The 21,736-nt window shown below is 48.1% G+C and overlaps 1 protein-coding gene across 2 annotated transcripts in view; it reads left to right on the top strand.

The window, feature by feature from the left end:
- ABCD3 (ATP binding cassette subfamily D member 3) overlaps positions 1–21,736 on the top strand; it is a 949,084-nt gene that overhangs the window by 92,593 nt on the left and 834,755 nt on the right. Inside the window, exon 2 of one of the 2 annotated variants that reach the window (XM_069641211.1) lies at positions 4,398–4,437. The exons of the other annotated variant lie outside the window; for it this stretch is intronic. Within the exon in view, the coding sequence (XP_069497312.1) occupies positions 4,398–4,437 (40 nt within the window). The remainder of the gene's footprint in view (positions 1–4,397; positions 4,438–21,736) is intronic. 2 annotated transcript variants of the gene reach the window in all.

Raw genomic sequence — 21,736 nt, 5'->3', positions numbered from 1 at the left:
TCCAGGCCCGCTGCAGGGGCGGGGACATGCCCTGCCTGCCAGATTTGTGCGGATGCTTTGGAAATTAGAGGCTTGAGCTCTTTCCTAGAATATTGATCCACTGCGCTTACAGCGCATAGCGCAAAGGGGCTCTGGTGACTGTTTGCCTGTCTCCTCAAACAGGCGAAATGCATTAGGATTCCCATCCTTCTGAGCTTTGACTCGATGCCGAGGTGCAGCCCCCACTGCAGGGGTAGGGACATGCCCTACCTGCCAGATGTGTGCAGAACAATAATGATCCAGCAGCGGTTTATGCGTCCTGACAGTCATATTTTCTGCACTTGTAATGGTATTGGGAAGAATGTTCTATCATTGGAAACTGCTTGCTCATTTGTTTCAGTGTGTGACGATCTTTGCAGTTTATTTTGCTGAGTTGTGTATTTTCGGGAATGTGATGGCTTTGCCTCGTACTTCTGCTTGAACGACTGCAGAATAAGAAAGGATGTGTATGCCCCTTGCTAGCACATAGATCTTTTTATTATGCAGCTTGATTTGAACCATCACTCTTTCCTACAGTGGCCCCCTTAATTTCCCTTTGTTCATCGTTGGAGGTGCACGTTTTCAAAGTTAAATCTCATGGATTGATCCCGGTGCAGTATGTGTCGATATTTCTAAGTGTATAGACAATCTGTTAATACTATATTAAAAACTGAAATTAAGTTAAATGGGACGGCATGTATAATATACAACATACGCAGGAGGGAACGTATCTGTCTGACGTGTCTTTGGATACTGAACTGCTGTCCACTCCATGTGTTGGTTGCTCAGGCACCATGGGAAAATTACCCTTGTGCAGAGAAGAGTGTGAAGAGCCTAAGCTATTGGAAACTCGCAGTTCACTAATCACTCCACAGGTTTCAAAAGAACGCGCTGACACGCTACAGCAGTGCAGATTCCTAACACTGGTCTGAGAGATTTCACAGGTTGAAGACCTGGGGCACAAGGACATTGAGTGGCCCCTACAGCCTCTTACCCTCTTGTGACCTTTTGGCCCTCTGGGTGTATGGTGGCCAGCTTTACAAAATGGCTTTGCATGGGACTTAAAACTTGGAGGCATATCAAAGGCAGTGTGTGTCTCGTGCTACAGCGGCATATGTGCCCCTCTTTTCCCCTTTAATCTACTTTTTGGGCAACACGTGACAAATGGCATGTCACCACACAGTTGTACATACATGGCACTGACCTGTTATTGGGGCATGCTGTGCTGCTCCCAGGTTTTCCAAGGCCGTCTACACCAAAAATACACTTGGGACCCTCCTTTTGCATAAGTATTGACATCAAAAGTGACGTCACAGAAAAGGACATTACAAGACGTGTCCTCAGTCTGATCATTATCGAGGGCATCATGGGAAGCGAAATTAAAATGAGTTACCATGAGTAAATCAAGAGAATAACTTTGCGGTATGCAGTACATGAATGGCCATTATTCTTCTATGTGGAGCAGCACTATATCTTTTCGTTAAACATTTTTTCTTTTAAAAAACTTTTTTTTAATAAAGCTATGCACTGAACCATGTGGCAGATAGGACACTTCGAAATTAAATGATTGATCACACTAGGATTTGATTGATCACACTGGGATTTTATTGATCACACTAGGATTTTAGTTTTTAGTTAATACAAATATTTGTTAGCGTTTCAAGCGTTTAAATAACTCGTTTTAAATTAATGGTTTTACAAGTATACAAACCGCAACCAAATCTGACAATATATACATTAAATGATGGACACCTGTCGAGTTAAAGGCATACATTGTTTGCTTTATTTTCCTCATGTGGAATGGGAGATGCATTATGCAATACAATGTGGCCCTTAAAAATGTCCTTTTGGATTTTAAAACTGTATCATCAAGAATTGGACTCTGTGAAAGAAAATGAAATGCCTGATCAGGCCTCTGCTTGTAGCTCTTATTTCACACAAGTCCGCACTATTGTGTATCCTGCCCATGTCTCATCTCCCAGCATTCATACCTCTTATGTGGCAGTCATCCTTCCCAAGGACCCACTCACAACCGTGTCTGCAGCCACCAACCTCTAAATGCTTCCAAAAGCAACATATTGAGAGCCTACTGCACTGGCCTGTGCTAGAAATATCACTCAAGGTGGGAGCGCTGAGCGCTGAGTGCTGGATTGCTTTGACAGTCGATCATGTGGCCAACAAGCAAATTCAAATCCAGATGGTCGAGCTGGGTTGCTGGGGCAGACCAGTTGCACTTCAACCCAGTGGTAATGGACTCGAGGTTCGCAAGAAGCTTGAGAACAAGTCATGTGTGGATCCTCTTGGTTCTAAGGCTCAAGTGCCTGGACTTGGTGATTCAGCTGTGAGTCTGACTGGGTCCAATGCTGGAGTGTGGATTGCCTCAGCAACAGCAGCCTTTTGTAGAAGCTGGAAAGAAGTAGGCTATGTTGAGTCGATTGCTCCAAGCAGTTCCAAAACTATAGAATGTCAAAGGCATTGTCAGATGACCTTGATTTTGCAACGCATGCATATTACTTAAAGGCCAGCGTAAAAATAAATATGAAAACAAAAATTGGCAATGGCAACAGTTTGGGCTTTTGCATTGGCATGATAAAGGCACTTGCCAGGCACTGTCATAGTAATATTAACTGTCTTTTGATGGTAGCAGGTGCAACATGTTGCGAGTACCTGGGCGTCTAATCGCAGTGCCTAGCAAATGCCTAATACTTGTACACAAGCCACAACTTTTGGCTTTGCCAACTCTTGTTGATCCCTACTCGGATTGCCTATGTTAATGGATTGCGCAGCGCGGGTGACTCAAATGTTAATTGTCATCACTTCCCACATTCTTTGAATTTCACGGGGTGTGTTGCAATAAGGTGGAGGGTCTTAACTCTTAGCTAGTTATTATAATAATTATTTTTTCCCATGGAAATAATTGATATATTATCAATTTCAGTGAAAGTCACGCACAGCACCACCTAGTAATCATCATGGGAATTTCACCTCCAGTGCCAGATGGGCAATGCACTGAGATTTTCCTGGAGCAAGGGCTTGACATTTGGGCTAATTTGCATACTATTTCTTTACATGGCATTTTTAAACCCAAGACAGTTCTCCAGGGTGCAGACAACTGCATACAAGTTTCATTCTTATTGGGGAGCCTCCGCGCGTGCGGTTTGAATCTTTGAGGTTGGATTATTGGGCATATACACGGGCATACGTGCTGTACAGTGCAGCCCAGAGTCCCAGTACCTCAACTGTATGCGTTCAATGAAGGGAAGCTGCAAAATATGTTAAATATCTGAATGACACAATGTAGCATTCCATGGCTGCCCGTTCTCCTACGGCAGAAGGCACGTTTACAATTCCACATATTGGACTGAATATCCCTTTCAAAGCTAGCATAGCGCATCCCGCTTATCCCAAACAAAAGCAACAGAAACCTCATGCTCCGCACACATGCTTTTCACAGTAAACCATGATCATTTGCCATTGCTGTGTGTTTTAATTGCATACATGTTCTAGTAGCCTAGTCAAAATAGTGGGCGTGAACACTAATGTCCATTGAACCAGTACTTCACCGAAACCCGGGTCTAATGCCGTAATGCCTGTTGAGCCTCAAACGCCCGGAAACACGTGATCTCGAACGATAATCTTTGAGGGCCGTTTAAAATCTCACTTTTCAACCATTGAGACGAACACGAGGGAACGTATTATACCGACAGCTTTGGCACCTATACTAGAGATACATTTTTAGGCGATGGCGGTGTAGTATTTAAATGAATGCAATATTCACCTTCTCCATCACGTTACAAATTGACTCGTTTTGTAATGTAGGGAACTGTTAATCACTTCTTTTCCCCCTGTGCCACTTGAGTAAGGATCTAGCGTGCAAGTGTTTTTCCAGAGTCCTTAAATCTTTATTTTCCGAAAACGTGCTGCTGGTTTTTCTTGTACGAGGGTTGCACATTTTAATCTTTTCACGTACAGCTTGTGCTATTTTTTCCTGAGCGTATTATACGAAGGAGAATGGGTCTTTTTTTTGCAGCTTTGACCTTTGGCCCATGTTCCGCGGAGCTCTGGCTCTCGACTGAGCAGTCTCTTGTGGATGGGGTGATGATATGCAGGTCCTTTGTGCCGACGTTGATTGGTGCTATTGAATGTTCCAATGCTCTAGGAGTAATACTGCTCTCTGCGCCATTGCCAGTCAGTGATGGCAAGGCGGGCAAGCCAAAGCTTTGAAAGTGGACCTGCCCTGTGTCGCTGCACTTTACAATGATGCCCTGTGTTCCTTAATACGCCAGCTGTAGTCTAGGGTTTTAATGTCACCGTATGGAAATAAAAAGACCTATACAATGTTCGTGCACATAGTAAAATGCAATCTCTTTTCTCTACAGTAAGAAAAATCAGAAGCCATCATTAATACTGAACAATGAGGTAAACCCCATTTTATATTGCAAATCTATATGCCCGTGTTACATTGAACCAAATAACCTGTTCTCAAGTGTTTTATTTTTATTTATTTTTTCTCTCCCTAGGGCACGTTTAATGCCCGCGTGCATGCCAACTCGGAGTGCTTGATTTTCGTTTGTGTGCCTGCAGTTGCTTTTGATATTACTAAGAGCTGTAGAACCAATGCTTGCCTGATGCAGTTTTAATGTCTCGTGTTGCAAAGAGGGCACCTTTATCGTTAGTAATGTGAGCCATGGTTTAACTTGGAGCAGGGACCTGACATTTAGATGCGGAGGTTCTCGAAATGGCCCATATTTTGTTGTAATTATTAGGCTATCTTTTCCCCCAAATCTGCTTGTATTGATAACCAGAAAAAACTTGCAAGTACAAAGTGTGTCTGTCAATTCACATTTATTTTTCAGAATCCACATCAATTAACATATCTCTCTGGTTTAAAACAAAAAACAGTACCACCTCTGTATTTTGTGCTCAACGTACCCAGTGTCCAAAAGAGAAGGGGGGGGGGAAACATGTGTACCCCAAACCCATGAAGTCAAAATCCCCACCCAGCTACATGAAAGCTTGCCAGGCGTAACACCCCAGCAGACTAACTCCACTTGGTCCTTAGTCAGTGTCAATAGCTTTCTGCCTCATTACCTTTTCAGCACTAGGAGCACCACCTTCTCTGCCCATGATCCTCAACTGGTACCCCATCCTTTGACACATATTTTTCAACAAATTGAAACCACCTCCCGGTTTCATTAATACAATGGTTCCTTGTGGGAATTCAGGGCGAACCATTAGGAGTATGTCTCTAGCTGTAATGACCTACTCTGTTTTTTAGGGGGGTGGAGGTTGAACGTTTCCACCATCTAGTTGGGTTTGCTCTGGCAGCCAACAAAAGGTTATGTGTCACACGATCCAACTCTGTAGACTGCCCCCTCTCCCCCCAATCATCTGTGCACATGCCAAAAATAATCAAAAACGGGTCCATCATGTGTCCAAGACAACACCTTTGTCAAATACACCTGCTCAGAAGGACAAGACCACCACATATGCTGATATGTCCCCCCCCCTCTCCTCCTGCACCCCCTCCAGCACAGTGGATTATTCCCTGGGTATATTTTAGCCAATTTGACTGGAGGATACCGCTCTTTTAGTTTTTTTAGTTTTTTTTTGTGCATATTAGCCAAAAAGATGCAACTTTTTACACAGATCACAAACATGATAAAAGCATAAAATTGTCAGTTCATAGCAATCCACAAAGGAAAAGAACATTTATGTAATTTATTTTTCATTTTTAAAACTTACTCAACTACCTAGAAATGAAAGAAAAATAACACTAACCAGTTATAATAAGGGAAAATAAACCATGGTCTCAACAGCTAAACATCGTACTCTATACCAAGAATATAGATAAGCGGAGAGGAGTTAGGATGTGAAAGGCGCAGGCCTCCTTATTCAAATATCTAGCTTTCACTTACATCATCGATCAAATAAGAACATGATCAACCAATTTTAAATCGTTCAGAAGTCTAACCACTTCATTGTCAAAAATGCTTAATTGACTGAAATAATCCTCTCCCAAAGGTAATCGGCAACCAGCCATTCCACCCTGCGAAAAAACCTCTGCAATCTCCCCTGTCTAAGTTCACCTAGCCCTGAACAGTCTAAGAGAAGATTTTTTTTTACTGTATGTTTGACCTTCAACTCACAGTGCTGACATATATCTGATGGGTAGCTAGTCTTGTCCCGAATATGTAGAATTTCCAAGGTAGTAAGAATATTTAATTTAAATCGCAGGAAGTTCATCCGAGCCTTAGGATCAGGAAATTTTTTAGATAGGTGGGTAACACAGCTCTCGGCTTATCATAAGATGAGAAGTTCGTAGATAGCTTAGCTGATCTTAGCCGATCTATTGTCCTGGTCCAGTCTCTTCTCTTGATAAATTCCTTAGATCTTAAAGGATTAGAGTTCAGGATATCTACAGCTGTAGCGAGGATATCAACACACTTGGATTTGATAGTTTTTAGAAAGATATTGTCCCCCTTAAGCAGTAGAGTTTGCATGTCTTCATAAAGCAAACCAATTTGGGGGACACTAATCAATCTGTATAGAGAGACCCATCTAAGTTCTATCCAAAGTAGGAGTGAAGACCAACCCAACTCATAATGGATGAAAGCCATCGGTACTGAGTTCGGGAAGTTCAGAACTCTTTTCCATAACCTTGCTTCCGTACGTTCCCAATTTATTTCAAAACTTTGGATTACACTCCAGCCCAATAGAGTTGGTATGACCTTTCCCACATAGTATTTATTAAGCGGGATGAGTGAGAATTTACAGTACTTAGAATGGATCTTGATCATATGGGATCCTCACTTTACTGCTTCGAGATCTAAAGCATTAGTTGGGTCCAGTTTAGTTGGAAAAGGAGTGATCTTCGAACCAAGGAACCAAGATGGAAGAGTTCCTCTACCTGCGGCACCGAGCCACCTTCAATTTTCCCGGAAAATGGCTTTGTTTTAGTCAGTGGGCGCTTGAATATCAACTCTGGATTTGTCTGGGTTGATTTTCAAGCCATTTGGGTTTGCATACTCTCCCCTAGTTTCTCCGATCTTAGGACTGGCCAACAAGAGAGTCAGAAAACAGTGAAACAGATCAGATAAATAAAGATTGAAGGGAAAGGGGGCCACCAGGCAACCCTGGCGAACCCCTCTCTGGATGCGGATCATCTGAGATAAATCAACAGCGCTGGACAACCTCACTCGAAGAGTGGAGTTATGGTGAAGTTCTATGAGAATAGTCAAAAGGGGCTCTGGGATGCCCCAGGTCTTCAATTTCCACCATAAACGCCCTCTGTCTACAGTGTAAATCTCTGTGACTTGTGTAATGTGCAGCTATCGAGGCTTGCTCCCTTTCTATGCCTATAAAGGATTGTGCGCTGGGGAACCTTTTACATGTGTGGATTGTCTCGCTGATTGCCACTCTCAGGGATACTTTTCAATGTTTACCTGGTCTTGATGGCATTCATAGTAGAAGCCTACCACACAGGTCACAATCTCAGTGTTGATGATGCCTGGCTCTAGCTAAGACAGTTATAGGGAACATGTTTCAAACTGGTGAAAGAATTTAAGCATTTGATAAAGCGCAACTGGTTGAAATTCTGCTGATTGGACCATTGAACACCCAACACTCTTTGGAATTTGAGCTGTATTTTAAGAGTTTTGAAACTTGAGCTTTCTGTTCCACAGTGACCCCTCCTTTATCTGTAAAGTAAATACTCCACAAGAACGCTGTATTCTCCAAACTAATTGAATGCATTAGCATTGAAACTGGGCTCCCAATCCAAAGGGCAGATGAAACCAATCAATTGGCGGCTCATAGGTGCCTGAGGTGCCACATTCAATTAGTGCATGCATTATTCAACACCCTTCGTTGACTTCCAACCAAGGAAATTGCACGATTTAACATTTTACTCACCACACAGCTTCGCCCTAAAGGTTTCTCTATTGGGTTTTCCAACTTGCCAGAATCCTGAGGTTGAGCCTACTCCATGGGTCTGTCTAGTCCGGGGGTCTTCAACCTTTTGTTCTTCGGATGTTGTGGACTGCATCTCCCATTAGACCTTGACAACATAGTCCATTGTGGAGGATTCTGGGTGTCCTAATTGAACATCTGGAGAACTGTACATTGTGGACCCCTAATCTAATCAGATTGCAAGACTTGACGAAAGCCACCTGAAGCCCTGTGATTGGCTCCAGAGGGTTAAGTGACACAATGCCTCCCTTACTCAGTCTCCCCTGGGCAACCAGCCCAGGTGTCTGCAACAAATCGCCAAAACCATCATAGGCCAACTCCCGTTTTGGGCTGGAAAGGACCCAGGACCAGAATCCCTGCTGAAATCAGGTCTTCTGCATGATCGCCCTTTTACCGGAGTCCTGGTTCCATGCATATGGATCCTTCGACCCATTGACGATCCATGCACAGCAGAGCTTCAGTTAACTCGCTGGACAAAGGAACATTACTGATTTGGGCCTATTTATTTCCCTATAGCCCCATTCTATCCCAGCTCAGAACTTAAACATACTTGTTCTCAGCCAACCATGTATCCCTTAACACCCACCCACCCACCCGCTTTCCCCTCCTAGGCTTCACACTTTATTCATTGTCTTCACTTGCCTATTTCTTCTATCCTCCATTATGCACCTGGACTTTGCTCCATTCCTCTTTCTAGTCACTCTTCTCCTTCCCTTCTTTCGTAGCCTTCAGCCACAACTCTTTTTAACTTCCTCTCTGACCTCCCCATCTCCCTCCTTCCCCCTGCAACCACACCACCCAAACAGTCCCCTTCTCATAGGATCTCCAACCTCGTCTATCCCCTTCTCCTAATGCACAACTTCTGCTTGTCTCCTCCACCTCCTATCACTCTTCCACTTGGCCTTTGGTTGCACAATCCCTCTGCAACAAGTCTTCCTACATCACTGACCAATTTGACTCAACATCCTCTACATTCACTGCTTGCTGTCACAGAAACCTGGATCCCCCCCCTGATGACTGCTACACTAGCAACTTTGTACGCTGGCTGTGCTAACCTTTCTCACTCTTCCTCACCTGTTGGGAGGGGTCATGGTTTGGAGTTGCTGATCAATACGGCCCACTACTCTGCTCTTGTACCCCTATCTGGCATCACCTCTTCCTGTTTTGAATATGCCACTATTCAACTCCTCCCTCCTTTATCTCTCATCGTTCTGGCTCTCTATCGACCCCCTGGTCCTCAACTCCTTCCCTGAACTGAACATTCTCCTCTATTCACTTCTTACCAACATCCTTACTGTCCTGCTGGGGGGGCTTTAAACTTCCCAGGCCCTCTACAGCCAACTCATCTCACGCCTATCTGGCCATTTACTCTATTCACTCCACGACCAGCCTCCCCACTCTGGTGGGAACTTTCTTGACCTTGTCTTTCTCTCAAATTCACTCTCTTCCTCTGACCTCTCCATTGACCTCCCCATCCCTTCTGATCATTCCATTGTTCATTTTAACGTTTTGGTCCCTACACCTCTGCTCTGTCCCTTCTTTGAATGACTAACAGAAAATTCAGAGAGGGCTCTCTTGCACCTTAGCTCGATGCAAGGACCTCTCTCCTGTGTCTCTTGCCCTATTCCTGCCCTTTCAATTGACCATGCTTTTTCTAACTTACACCATGTACTTGTAACTCCATTTGAGCAACACCATCCTGTTCGCACAGTCACACCTTCCTATCTTTGTCCACGACACTGGATCATTTCTGAAACTCAACCCCTCTAAATAAATATGCACATGACCTACGACGCTGTGTCAAATTATGGACCCTGACGCAAGCCTACTTCGAGACTACAAAAATCCCCTTGCTGCCTCATCCCTACACAGGATTCTACCAAATCCTCTTAATTCACAAGGCTCACACCTCCCAAGCCAGTACCTTTTGCCTTACATTTCTGCTAATGACTTGGATCACTACTTGTCTTCTAAAATCTCTCACATTTTTGACTCTGAGCCTTCCTCCTTCACCAACCATTCTTCTGTTCATCGGCTCACCCCTACCTCTTCTCTTGACTAGTTCTCCCCAACCTCCTATTGCATTAGCACCAATCCTTCACAGCACCAACCCATCTTGTGATCATATCTACCTTTTGGCTCCCCAAATGATCATAGACTTGGTCTGTCACCTGCTCATATATCTTGAAACTCTTTAGTCCCTCGGCCCACTAGACTCTTCATCCCTCCTTCTAATCTGCAACTATCTTACTCCTATTGATGAAACCCTCTGCTAACCCAAATGTTTCGGGGAAATGATGGCCCGGTCCCTCCTAGCCCCCTTTCCTCCATTATTCAACGGTCCTTGAGCAAGTAGTCTCCAACCGGGCCACAAAGTACCTTGAGAATAATGTCATTGGAGATCCACTTCAATCTGGATTCTGTAGAAAACACTCCACCTAGACTGCACTCATTCATGTCTCCAACTTTCTCTCTAATGCGTACCACTCCAAACTCTCTTCTATACTGGTCCTTTTTAACCTCTTCTGCTTTCTACATTCACTCCTCTGCTCTCCTTCCTGCTCTCCAAGACCATGAGACGATGAGCAGATTTGCAAAACTCAATTGGTTGATCCTTTTTAAAATTTGCTGGAACTTGCAAACCTCTTATCTTAATCTGTTTCCTGTCATCGCTCCCCAAGGATTGATCCTAGACCTCTGCTCTTCACCCTATAAAGCTCTGCCCTAGGAAGACCTATATCGTCCTGTGGCTTTCAATTTCACCTTTTGCTGATTGTTCACCTTTGAACTCTGGAATCCAAAAGAATATGAACATTAACTATTTCCCACAATGTGTTCAATTTCACAATATAGTTTTGGTTAGGGCACAAATTGCACATTACTAGGACACTGCCACGAAACGTGTTTTCTATTAGGATGCTTGTAGAAGGCGTGACTACCAGACATGGCCTCTCATCCTTAACAATGATCAAGACAAAACCGATTGAGCAGCCATGTCTGTTTCTGAAAATTCAAGTGATTCATTTTGATGCAAAGTGATAAGGGAGGATGTAAAATAGTGTTGAAAACCTGTAATAAAATATGTATTGTATTTGTTATTTATATAGCGCCCTTTACCCATTTGTATGGCCTCAACCCGATTTGTGGCTGGAACGCCCTCGGTGACCGCAGTCCATGTGTAGGAGGCTCTAAGAGTTTAAATTGGAAGAGGCTTGTGTGCATTTTTGCCAGGTTAGGTGGGTTAGGATAGAGTGCGATTGCTGAAGATTCGATGTGTGCCAAGCTAGACCGAATCTCTTTTCATTGGTTGTCGCTGTATACTAATGGAAGGGGTGTTGAGGTAAGTCAGGGGTTTCAGTGTGGACGGCTATGTGTGCTGCTAGACCGGAATAAAGAGCCACACCACTAACGTGGTGTGCGGAGAGTCCACTAAGCCCACAAAATGTTGCTGCTTGCTTTAAGGTGGAGGACCCGAAGGACCTGTTCCTGCCGAAGTGGAAAAAACAGGAAGCTGAGCCGGGAGCAAGCTGGTTGGCATCCCACTAAAGCGTCAACCCAGAGAACCCGCCTGTCTGAAGTGGAGAAGCCACATAAATCACAGCCGCGCAGTTCAAAGCCAGTTCTGAGATGCAGAACCATGCTCACCAGAGATCCCGAAGCTCTGCAGAAGCACTGCTGCTGGAGAAGAGGTACACTACCTTCATAATGAAACCAGGTGCAGGGAGGTGAGGCCACTAGATGGATTTTTACATAAACCACAATCGGGAACTGTGCCCAGCAAACTACAAGCCTGCGTATGACTAGAAGCCCCCGCATCCTACGAGATGAGGAAAAGAAGGTCAAGAAAACCAATAGCCCAAGTCGGGCCAAGCATATGAGAACCCCAGGAGGGGTTGAAAGAAGCAAGATAAGCAAACTGGCTGACTGGGTCCCATAGCCTTCATTGGGCTGAGTACACAAGTACTCCAGGAGCGGTTAAGAAAACCAGTTATCAAACTGGGCTCAGCAGGCCCATAGCCCCTGGCAGACTGAGCACACAAATACCACGGAGGGCGGGGGGGGGCCTGAGTGAAGCAGGATAAGCAACCATACTGACCGTGTCTATATCGCTTGTCAGGCTGAGCACTCAAGTGCCCCAGGAGGGTTATCAAACTGGGCTGAACAGCCCAGGTCTGGCTGAATGGACAAGTACCCCAGGAGGGCTTAAGGAAAGCAAGCTACTAAGCCGGGCAGAGCAGGTCCATAGCCCCCCAGGGACTGAGGAATTTGCTATACTACGACAGAGCGTACTGAGCATGTCCACGGCCTACATTCTGCCTGCATTAGGCAGAGAAAGCGAACCATTTAACAAGCACGTGTTAACTTTTTTTAGCTGTGAGTTCTGACCTCTCCATGTTCAGAGGCGATTACCTAGGAAAGTGGATCGAGCAACTTTTTTTTTTTTTTTGTATTTTTTTTTTAAATTGTTTATTTATTTTTTGTTTTTGTTTTTTTTACTCTTGACCAGGAACTCAAAAGGAAGGCTGAGAGACATTGATTTTATTTTTTAAATTTTTTATTTTAAACTTGGACATTCCATACAGGATTTAAGGATATCAGGAATACTCTTACGTCCCGTCCCCTTTCCTCCATACTTGTGGAACATCTCTACGTCCTGTGGGACGGGACCAGAGCACTTTGTAAAAAGCAGCGCACATTTTTTTTTTTTTTTTTTAAATGTGTCCTTCCTCTCTTTCTTGCGCGGGGCCCGGCCTTCTGTTCTTGCAGAAGGACGTTCTGGCCGAGGTCCGTAGGGTTTGGGAAAAGCCACACTATGGACTTTTCTTCAGTAAGACAATTGACGCGCGATACAGGCTGCATTCTTCGGAAGAGGTGGCTTTGTCGTCTTGTCTGCCCCCCTCCTCCACGGTGGTGGCTACGGCTACCTTGCAGTCCAGGCCTCCAGCATCCTCTTCCATGACGGCTACTCAGGTTCTGGGAAAGGAGGACAAGCTTCTTGACTCCCTTGGGAGGAAGATTTTCGCTAACTCGGCCTTCCAGCTCTGGCAGGCCAATGCCGAACTAGTGTTAACGGGGGCTAATATGCAGATCTGGAAAGGTCTGTCGGAGTTTGAGGAGCTCATTCCAGTCGAAAAGCTGGAGGATTTTAAGGCAGGAATATCCAACGCCAGGGTCTTGGCCCAGGATCTCCTGGAGGCTGCGGCTCACCACGTAGACCTCGGCTCGGGGCCTTATGCTGGGGGTTGATACCTTCCGACAGGCGTGGCTGCATGCTACCAAATTTTCAAAGGAAGTACAGGACAAGGTGTTGGACCTTCTGTTTGACAGTAAGGAGCTGTTTCATTATACAACAGATGTAGAGCTGACCAAGACGAAGGATAGCACTCAGACAGCTAAGTCCTTGTCGGTCCTAGTTAAAACTCCCTTTAAAACTCAGACTGTTGTCGCAGAGTCGGCCCTCCTCTCGTTTCAGGGGCTTCCTTGACCGGAAATCTCGTAGAGTGGATACCCCTTCGGGTAATAACCGCCGGAGGCAACAACGGACTCTGTTTTTCTCACGCTCCTCCGCCTCCTCCTCAGGTTCAGGTGGCAACACCACCAAAAAACCTACAAAATAATGGTTCTCCGCACTCGCATGAGACCCCGGTGGGAGGACGCATTGTGTCTCATTGGAAGGCGTGGCAGACCATCACCGAAGATAGATGGGTCTTTTCAGCCGCTCGGGCGGGCTTCCGCTTACCCCCTACCCCACCCTCCAACCCTCCCTTCCAGCTGTCGGGATCGCCCTCCCTGAACGCCGAGGTGCAGAAGCTTCTGAACCTCGGAGCAGTGGAACCCGGTCAACTCGGGGAGCGAGGGGAGGGCTTCTACTCCCGGCTCTTTACGGAACCCAACCAGGCTGGCCTGCGCACCATCCTAGACCTTTCCCAGTTCAATCTTTTGCTAACCCAAAAGAAATTCAAGATGATCACGGCCAGCGAGATCTGGTCTTCCTTGCAGATGGACGATTGCCTCAGCGTGGTGGATCTTCAGGATGCGTACATGCATATTCTGATTTGGAATCCACACAGGAGATATCTCTGTTTCTCTTTGGGAGAGGAGCACTTCCACTTTAGAGTGCTTCCTTTTAGCCTCAGCTCGGCACTGCTCGTCTTCATGAAGATGTCAGTGATTGCGGCCTATCTTCGTCTGCAGGGTATCCATGTGTGTCTGTATTTGGACGATGGCTCTTACGCAGCCCTTGCCCGTTGAAATCCGCGTGCAATCTTCAGTCTCTCCTACAGCTCCTGTTCCATCTTGGGCTGTTGGTGAACTGGCAGAAATCTTCCATCTCGCAGGACTTGATTTGCCTGGGTTTTCGCTGGAACACGATCGACTACAATGTGTACCTGACTGGGGACAGAATGGCGGATCTGTTAGCCACATGTCCGATGTTTGCGCAGTCGGAGAGCATGTCGGCCTGGTGGTTCCAGAGGCTTCTGGGCCTCATGTCCTCGTGCGTGTTGGCTCTCCCTCTTGCTCATCTCAAGATGAGGCGGACTCAGATTGCTCTTCGGAGTTCTTGGTGTCAGGCTGTGGATCCGGACTCCAAATTGATAATGATTCCAGCTTCCATGAGAGTGGACCTGGAGTGGTGGTCGTCTCTCAGCAACCTGTCGGTGGGTGCGGGGTTTCAGGACCCAGCCCCTACGGTGACGGTCACGACGGACTCCTCCCTTCTAGGGTGGGGTGCGATGTTGGATCTTTTTCAAGTCTCGGATTTTTGGTCGCCTCAGGTCAAGCTCCGCCACATAAATCATCTGGAGCTCCTGGCGATCTTCTTAGCGCTCAGAGCGTTCAGACCGATCATTGCCAACAAGGTGGTCCGCATACGCACGGACAATGTGGTGTCGATGTATTACATCCACAAGCAAGGGGGAACTAAGTTCCCCCCCCCCCCCCCACCCTCGTGGACCTGTCCATCCAAATTTGGGAGTGGGCAGTTCTTCATGGTGTCTGGTTACTTGCAGTGCACATTCCGGGCCAGCTGAATGTCACAGCAGATGCCCTCAGCCGGCGGACAATGGTCAGCTACGAGTGGGAGTTGAAGGCGGAGGTCCTCTCATGGATTTTCCTGTGTTGGGGCACACCGGAAGTGGACCTCTTCGCTACGGCGGTAAACAAGAAGCTTCCTCAGTATGCCTCCAGAGGGGGGCTGGGGCCCTCCTCTCTGGGGGATCCGCTCGAGATTCCATGGCACAACATGAGAGCTTACGCTTTCCTGCCTCTGCCTCTAGTTCACCGAGTAATTTGCAAATTGAAGAACTCTGTGAACTGTTCTCTTCTACTCATAGCCCCGTGATAGCCGGCCAGGTTTTGGTTCTCAGAACTTTAACACCTGTCGGTGTATCCTCCGATAAGGTTACCGGTGACCCCCGATCTTCTTCACCGGGGGAACAGCAACTGTGGCACCCCTCCTCACAATCGCTCAGCTTGGTGGCATGGTGCCTGAGTTCAACTCGTCTGCGGATAACATGAGTATTATCCAGGCATCCAGAAAACCCTCGATTAGGTCCCAGTACAGAAGCAAATGGCTCAGGTTCTTTCATTGGTGTTTAAACAAGCAATTGGACCCAAGGGAGGCTAAAATTGACACGGTACTGTCCTTTGTATCCTTCTTAGCAGAGTCGGGTGTTCACGTCCTGTCATGCAGAACTTCTCTTTCAGCGGTTTCCGCTTGCCTTTCTACGGACCAATGCTCTTACTCTCTGTCTAACCCAGTGGTTAAGAGGCATTTTGCAGGCTTGACACGCCTTTATCCTCCAATTCGTAATCCGCACCCGGCGTGGGATCTAAATGTGGTCCTGACGGCGTTGTGCCATACACCTTTCGAACCAATGGCCACAGTGGACCTCAAGTACCTGTCCTGGAAAGTGTCCTTTTTGGTCGCCGTTACGACAGCAAGGCGTGTGAGTGAGATCCAGGCCTTATTGGTGGAGCATCCCTTCTTGGTCTTTCACAAGGATAAGGTGGTCCTACGGACAAATCCTGCTTTCCTGCCGAAGGTGACATCTGAGTTCCATCTGAACCAGTCGATCTCCCTGCCAGTCTTTTTTCCGAACCCTGTCTTTGAGGCAGAAAGGGTTCTGCATTGTCTCGATGTCAGAAGGGCTCTTAAATTCTATCTGGACAGAACATCGGAGCTTAGGAGTTCGTCTCAACTGTTTGTGACCTTTGGTAACCCACAATGTAAGCAGGCGACTATTTCTCGGTGGATCGCCGCTTGCATTACAGAGTCTTACACCGTCCAAGGGATGAAGCCTCCTAAAGGCATTCGTGCACACCTGGTGCAGGGCAAGGCAGCCGCGGTTGCTTTTCAGAAATGTCCCCTGGGATACAATCGTGAGAGCAGCTACTTGGGCCTCCCCATCTGCCTTTTGTAAGCATTATTGTCTTGACATGAGCTCAAGAGCTGATGCTCAGTTTGGTCCGGCTTTGCTGAAGAATCTTTTTCAGTGAGGGAGTTTTTCCATCCACCCATAGTTCCTGTAAGGAGTGCTTGGGAAATCTCCCATAAGTATGGAGGAAAGGGGAGGGACGTAGGAGTATAACCAGGTTACTCACCGTAATGACCACCTTACTCCACCAGTGGCGCCTGCGGGGGAGCACGGGGCCAGGCCCCCCATGGACCGGCACGCTTTGTAACAGACCTCCCAGCCCAATCTGAGCAATCCTGGTCTCCCTCGCATCTCTGGTTTGGGAAGCCATATTAGTTCTCGTAAAAAATAAGGGGTACTTTCCTCCAGCAGCCTGGATTCTGCCATCTCGTTTTCCGCTAGCCACCTGGCTACATATTGTAATTGGGCCACTAAGTAGTATATCTCAGTTTGGTAACTTAATCCCCCCTTTATCATATGCGTTCTGGGGCTTCCACAGGGCCACTCTGTTTCTTGTTTTATGCCACAGGAAGCCCCTGCACAAGCTGTGTAGTTTAGTAAAAAAGCGCTTGGGCACCATGTATGGGATGTTTGTAAAGTAGTGCAGTAGCCTGGGCAGAACCACCATCTTCAGCAGGGCCGCCCGTCCTACCATAGCCAGGGGAAGCTTGGTCCAAAATTCCATTCTGTTTTTAACGCCTTCCACCGCTTCCTCTGTATTGTGTTTGTGCTCAGCCGCTGCCGTATGAAAGATTTTAATCCCCAGGTATCTAAACGTTTCAGTCTGCCATGCTATTTTCAGGGTGGGCAGGTTTGTCTGTGGAGCGTCTCTATCTGCCCAGGGGAAACCTGGTTGATTTATCGGGGTTGACCTTCATCCCGGAGAAGGCAGCATAGCGTTCCATCACTTCTAAGATATATTGCAGGTTCTCCTCTGGTTAGCGCAGGTATAAAAGCATATCATCTGCATATAGCAATATTAGGTGCGGTCCCCCTTTGGTGCGCACCCCTATCTCACCGTATTGCTGTCTAAGGTAGATGGCCAGGGGCTCAAGTACTAGTATATACAACATCGGTGACCATGGACAGCCCTGCCTCGTGCCCCTGCCCAACTGCCAGCACTCCGATATGATCTTCCCCGTTCTTAGTCTGGCTGTGGGGGGAGCTATAAAGCATTTTCACTCACCACAAGTACCCAGGTCCCATCCCGAATCCCTTTAAGGCAGCCATGGCCATCGGACCGAGTCAAATGCCTTGACTGCATCCAGTGAGACTACTGCCATTTCATCTGGGTCGCCCTCTGCCTGCTCTATGATGTAATGGAGCCTCCTGTGGTTGTCGGATATGCTCCTACCTGGAACATATCCTGTTTGGTCAGGGTGTATTAGTTTATTTATCATTGGCTTAAGTCTTAGCGAGTACTGTGGTAAGGATCTTACTGTCTTGGTTCAGCATGGACAGTGGTCTGTACGACCCGCAGTCCGCACTGGGCTTGCCTGGCTTGAGAAGGGGCATGATCATCGCCTCTCTCAGGGACGCCGGCAGTCTTCCAGTCTCATATGCCTCATTCAACATGGCCAGCAGTTGGGGGTAGGACCTCTTGCACGTGGCTAGATGCGTCACCACTGCCTCTAGTTCCTCCAGCGTGACCGGGGCTTCTAAGTTCTCTCTGTCTTCTGTGCTTCGTTGGGGCAATCCTGTGTCCTCAAGGACCTCGCGAGCTTCACTTTCCATGTCCTCCCCCACTTCTGCGTAGAGTTGTTTGTAAAATTTGAGAAATCTCTCGTTCACCGTTTCCTGGGTATTGCAGATCTGTCCCGCCTCCCCCACTATCTCCCTAATCACAGGCCTTTGTTCCTCTTTTTTATACAGCCACGCTAGCAGCAGCCCTGGTTTGTCCCTGCCCGCATGTTGCCGTTCAATATATTTATTATAATTTAGGTTGCTGAGCCTGTCCCATAGCTCTCCTCCTGCCAATTGCAACTGGCTCGCCCCTTCGGAGTGTTCCTGCGAGGACTCCTCCTTCTCCATTATTTCCAATCTCTTTTCAACATCCTTCAACTCCCGCTCTGTCTCTTTGGAGCCCTTTAGATTTGGCAACGGCCTCCCCTCTGATTACCACCTTGAAGGCCTTCCACAGGGTCCTTTCTGATTCCACACTTCCCGTGTTAAGTTCAAAATAGTTAATTATCTCCTCCCGAAGGTCCTCACGGAATGTAGCATCTCTCAGGGCCTCAGCTCTAAGTCTTCATGTGGGGACTCTGGCTCTTGGGGGCTGATGTCTCCACTCCAGGACCATAGGGGAGTGGTCTGACAGAATCCTGGCTTTGTATTCTGAGCCCACCACCTCTCTAGATACTCCGGGGGTGGTGAACATGTAATCCAACCTTGTGTATAGATTATGTGGGGCGCGTAGTGGGAATAGTGTCTTGCTGTCGGGTGCTGCTGCCTCCATGTGTCTTCGAGCCCAAAATCCCCCAGGAGGGCCCGTAGTGCTCTTGCTGCGGGTGTGGGTTTATCATATTTCGAGTCCGATCTGTCTCGTGTAGGGTCTAATGTGCAGTTAAAATTCGCCCCCAAATGACCATCTCGTTTAGCGATTTATAGTATGACACAGTATCCTGATTAGGAGCGTATGTGTTTATGATGCTTATTTCCCTGTTTTCCAGGAGTCCCCGAAGTGCCACCATCCTCCCATCAGGCTCCACCACAGTCTGTAATATCTGAAGAGGCACCCGAGGTGCAACCCATATAATCACCCCCCTGGGATATGCTGAGTAAGTGGCTCCCACAGTGGTGCCCTTCCACTTTTTCTTAATTACCTCCTGTTTCTCCTTCGTAAGGTGGGTCTCTTGCAACAGGGCTACATCTATTTTTTTTGCCCCCTCGTACATCATCACTTTATTCCTCTTCAGATAAGTATTGAGCCCCCTGACATTCCAGGTTATCATTCTAAGGTCACCCACCCCCTTTTCGGTCTCTCCTCTTTTCCCTTGCTCCGAGGTTCCCAGCCCAGGGATGCTCATCTTGGATTATGCGCGGAGGCACGCGGGTACATGCTCATTCTCTAACCACTACCCCAACACACTCCAACGCCCCCCCCCTAGATCCCCCCTCCCCTTCCCCATCCCAACCATTGTCCAGCTCCATCCCTGGATCTCAGGCGATCCCGCATTTGGTTCCGTCCAGCTACTCGGTACCGGGCACCCAGCAGGAGGTTACTACACTACTGGCAACCAAATTAACCTATCTAAGGGGGTTTGAGGTCGGGTGCTCTTCTGCTCCCGCTCATGCATCATCATACTCTGCCTTCCAATTATTTAGTACAACTATAATCAAGTCCCATTGGCGCATCTCACTCGTTGAATCACTGCATCATTTCTCCGTGCTGCTTCCCTTCTGATCTTCCCTTCCTTCTGGGCAGTTTTGTGCATCCGGCCAGTCTGACGCCTCCTCTGGGGTGTCGAAAAACAGTGTTCTGTTCTTGTGAAATATCTTCAGTCTCGCTGGGTACATCAGCATGTACTTGTGACCCGAGTCCCGTAGCCTCCTCTTAACTGCACCAAAATGTTATCTCCTTCGTTGCACCTGAAGAGTGTAGTCCGGGTATGCTGTTATTGAGGCGGATGCCCTCTGGATTGTGCCTCCCTTGCGGAAGTATTCCAGTATGCGTTCCCTGTCGCGGTAGTTTAATGTTTTAGCGAAGATTGGTCTCGGTGGGGGGGGGGGAGGCGTTGGTGATCCCGGTGGTGGGTCTCCTTGCCAGGGCTCTGTGCGCCCTCTCCACCGCAAATCCCTGAGACAGTGTGCCCCCTTCGATCTTGCAGGAGCAAGGATTCCATGTACTCTGTGGGGTTCGCTCCCTCCTCTCCTTCGGGAAGCCCCACGATGCGTATGTTGTTCCTTCGCCCTCTTCCCTCCACTTCCTCAGCTCTGCTCTCCAGGTTGCCCACCTGCTGCCGCAACACGTGGATCTCCAGGGCGTGCGAAGCACAAGCCACAGTGTTGGCCTTCACTCCCTTTTCCAGTTCTCCTGTGCGATCAGCTATCAACCTTACATATTGTCGAAGGAGGTTCAGGTCTATTTGCACTACATATATCTTTGATTCCAGCGCTCCCTCCAATTTTGTCTCCCACAAAGCTTTCAGGTCTGCAATAGCCTCCAGGATATGCCGGTCTTCCCTTGCTGGGGAAACTGCTTGCCGGATGCTGCTGTCCTTTATTCTAGTGCCCTCCGTAGGTTGTGTGGTCTTGGTGTAATCTTCCATCGTGGGCTGTTTCTGTTTGGTTTTGTTGAGCTTGGTCGCCATGTCTATCGCTCAGCTAGGCAAGCCGGCTGCCTGCTTCTGGCGTTGCGGTGCAGTGCCGCTGTCGGGGGCTTAGCTTCGTGAGCGTGGGTGGCCAAGTAACCCGCCCCCAGGGCAGGGATCATCTCCAATTGCTATTCTCTCCAGCAGGGTTACTTTGTGGGAAACTCCCGTGCAGTTCTCATGTGATCTGCTTATGTTTGGGCCTCACGCTTCCGTGTCTGCATGCGGGGGGGCTCTGACCCGTGTAGGGCACAGGATCTGTCCACTGGTCCCGGCTCAGCTGGCCCGGAGTGTGCCCCTTGGGCGTGCTTCAGAGCCGCAGTTCCTACCACCTTGTGGCCTCTCGGAGTACTGTAGCTTCCCAGCTCTCATAGCCTGATGGCCCTCACAGTCCCAACTCATGCGTGCTTGTGGCCAGTGCATCAGCGTCCCCCGGCCTGTCTGCCTTGGCTCGTAGTAGCCGCCTCCCGTGGGGGCTGGGTACTCCTTTATGGGCCAGAGCATAGCTGCGCTCAACCCTTATGTGACTTTAACAATGGTGAACTAGGAGGATTCGCTCCTTTCCAGATCATGTGGGTGCCTGCCTCGCAGGGGTGCCCAGGGCCGCACCTGAGGCACTTTAACTCTCCCCCCACTTCCAGCTGGGGGGGCCTCTCTGGGCCCCGCACCAAGCCGCAATCTGGGCCCCCGGCTCACTTGTCGCGCAAGCAGCCCGCAACCCACCTGTGCTCCGGAGGACCGCTGGCACTGTCCCGCGCTGCTCCTCCTCCTCATGGGCTTCCACGAACAATTCGGGTAATGCCACCAGGACGCTGCGCATCCTAAGTGAGGGGACTTGTGCAGCAGAGTCCCGACAGCGACCACGGGCCCTGCACGCCCCGAGGCTGCAGGAGGGGGGGGGTTGGCAGCTCCTGGCACCCTTGCCGTGCCCGTCTCCGTCCCTCCTTCTCCTCCAGGGACGCTCTGGGCACAACACCGTCGCAGCCGCCCGCTCGCACTCTTCCGTGCGCACTTCCTCTG

The sequence above is a fragment of the Ambystoma mexicanum genome, chromosome 1q (genome assembly GCF_040938575.1).
Source record: "Ambystoma mexicanum isolate Mex_15411 chromosome 1q, UKY_AmexF1_1, whole genome shotgun sequence".
In the NCBI taxonomy this organism is placed as follows: Eukaryota; Metazoa; Chordata; class Amphibia; order Caudata; family Ambystomatidae; genus Ambystoma; species Ambystoma mexicanum.
Note: the sequence above shows the minus strand (reverse complement) of the source record. Positions and strands in the feature narration are given on the sequence as shown.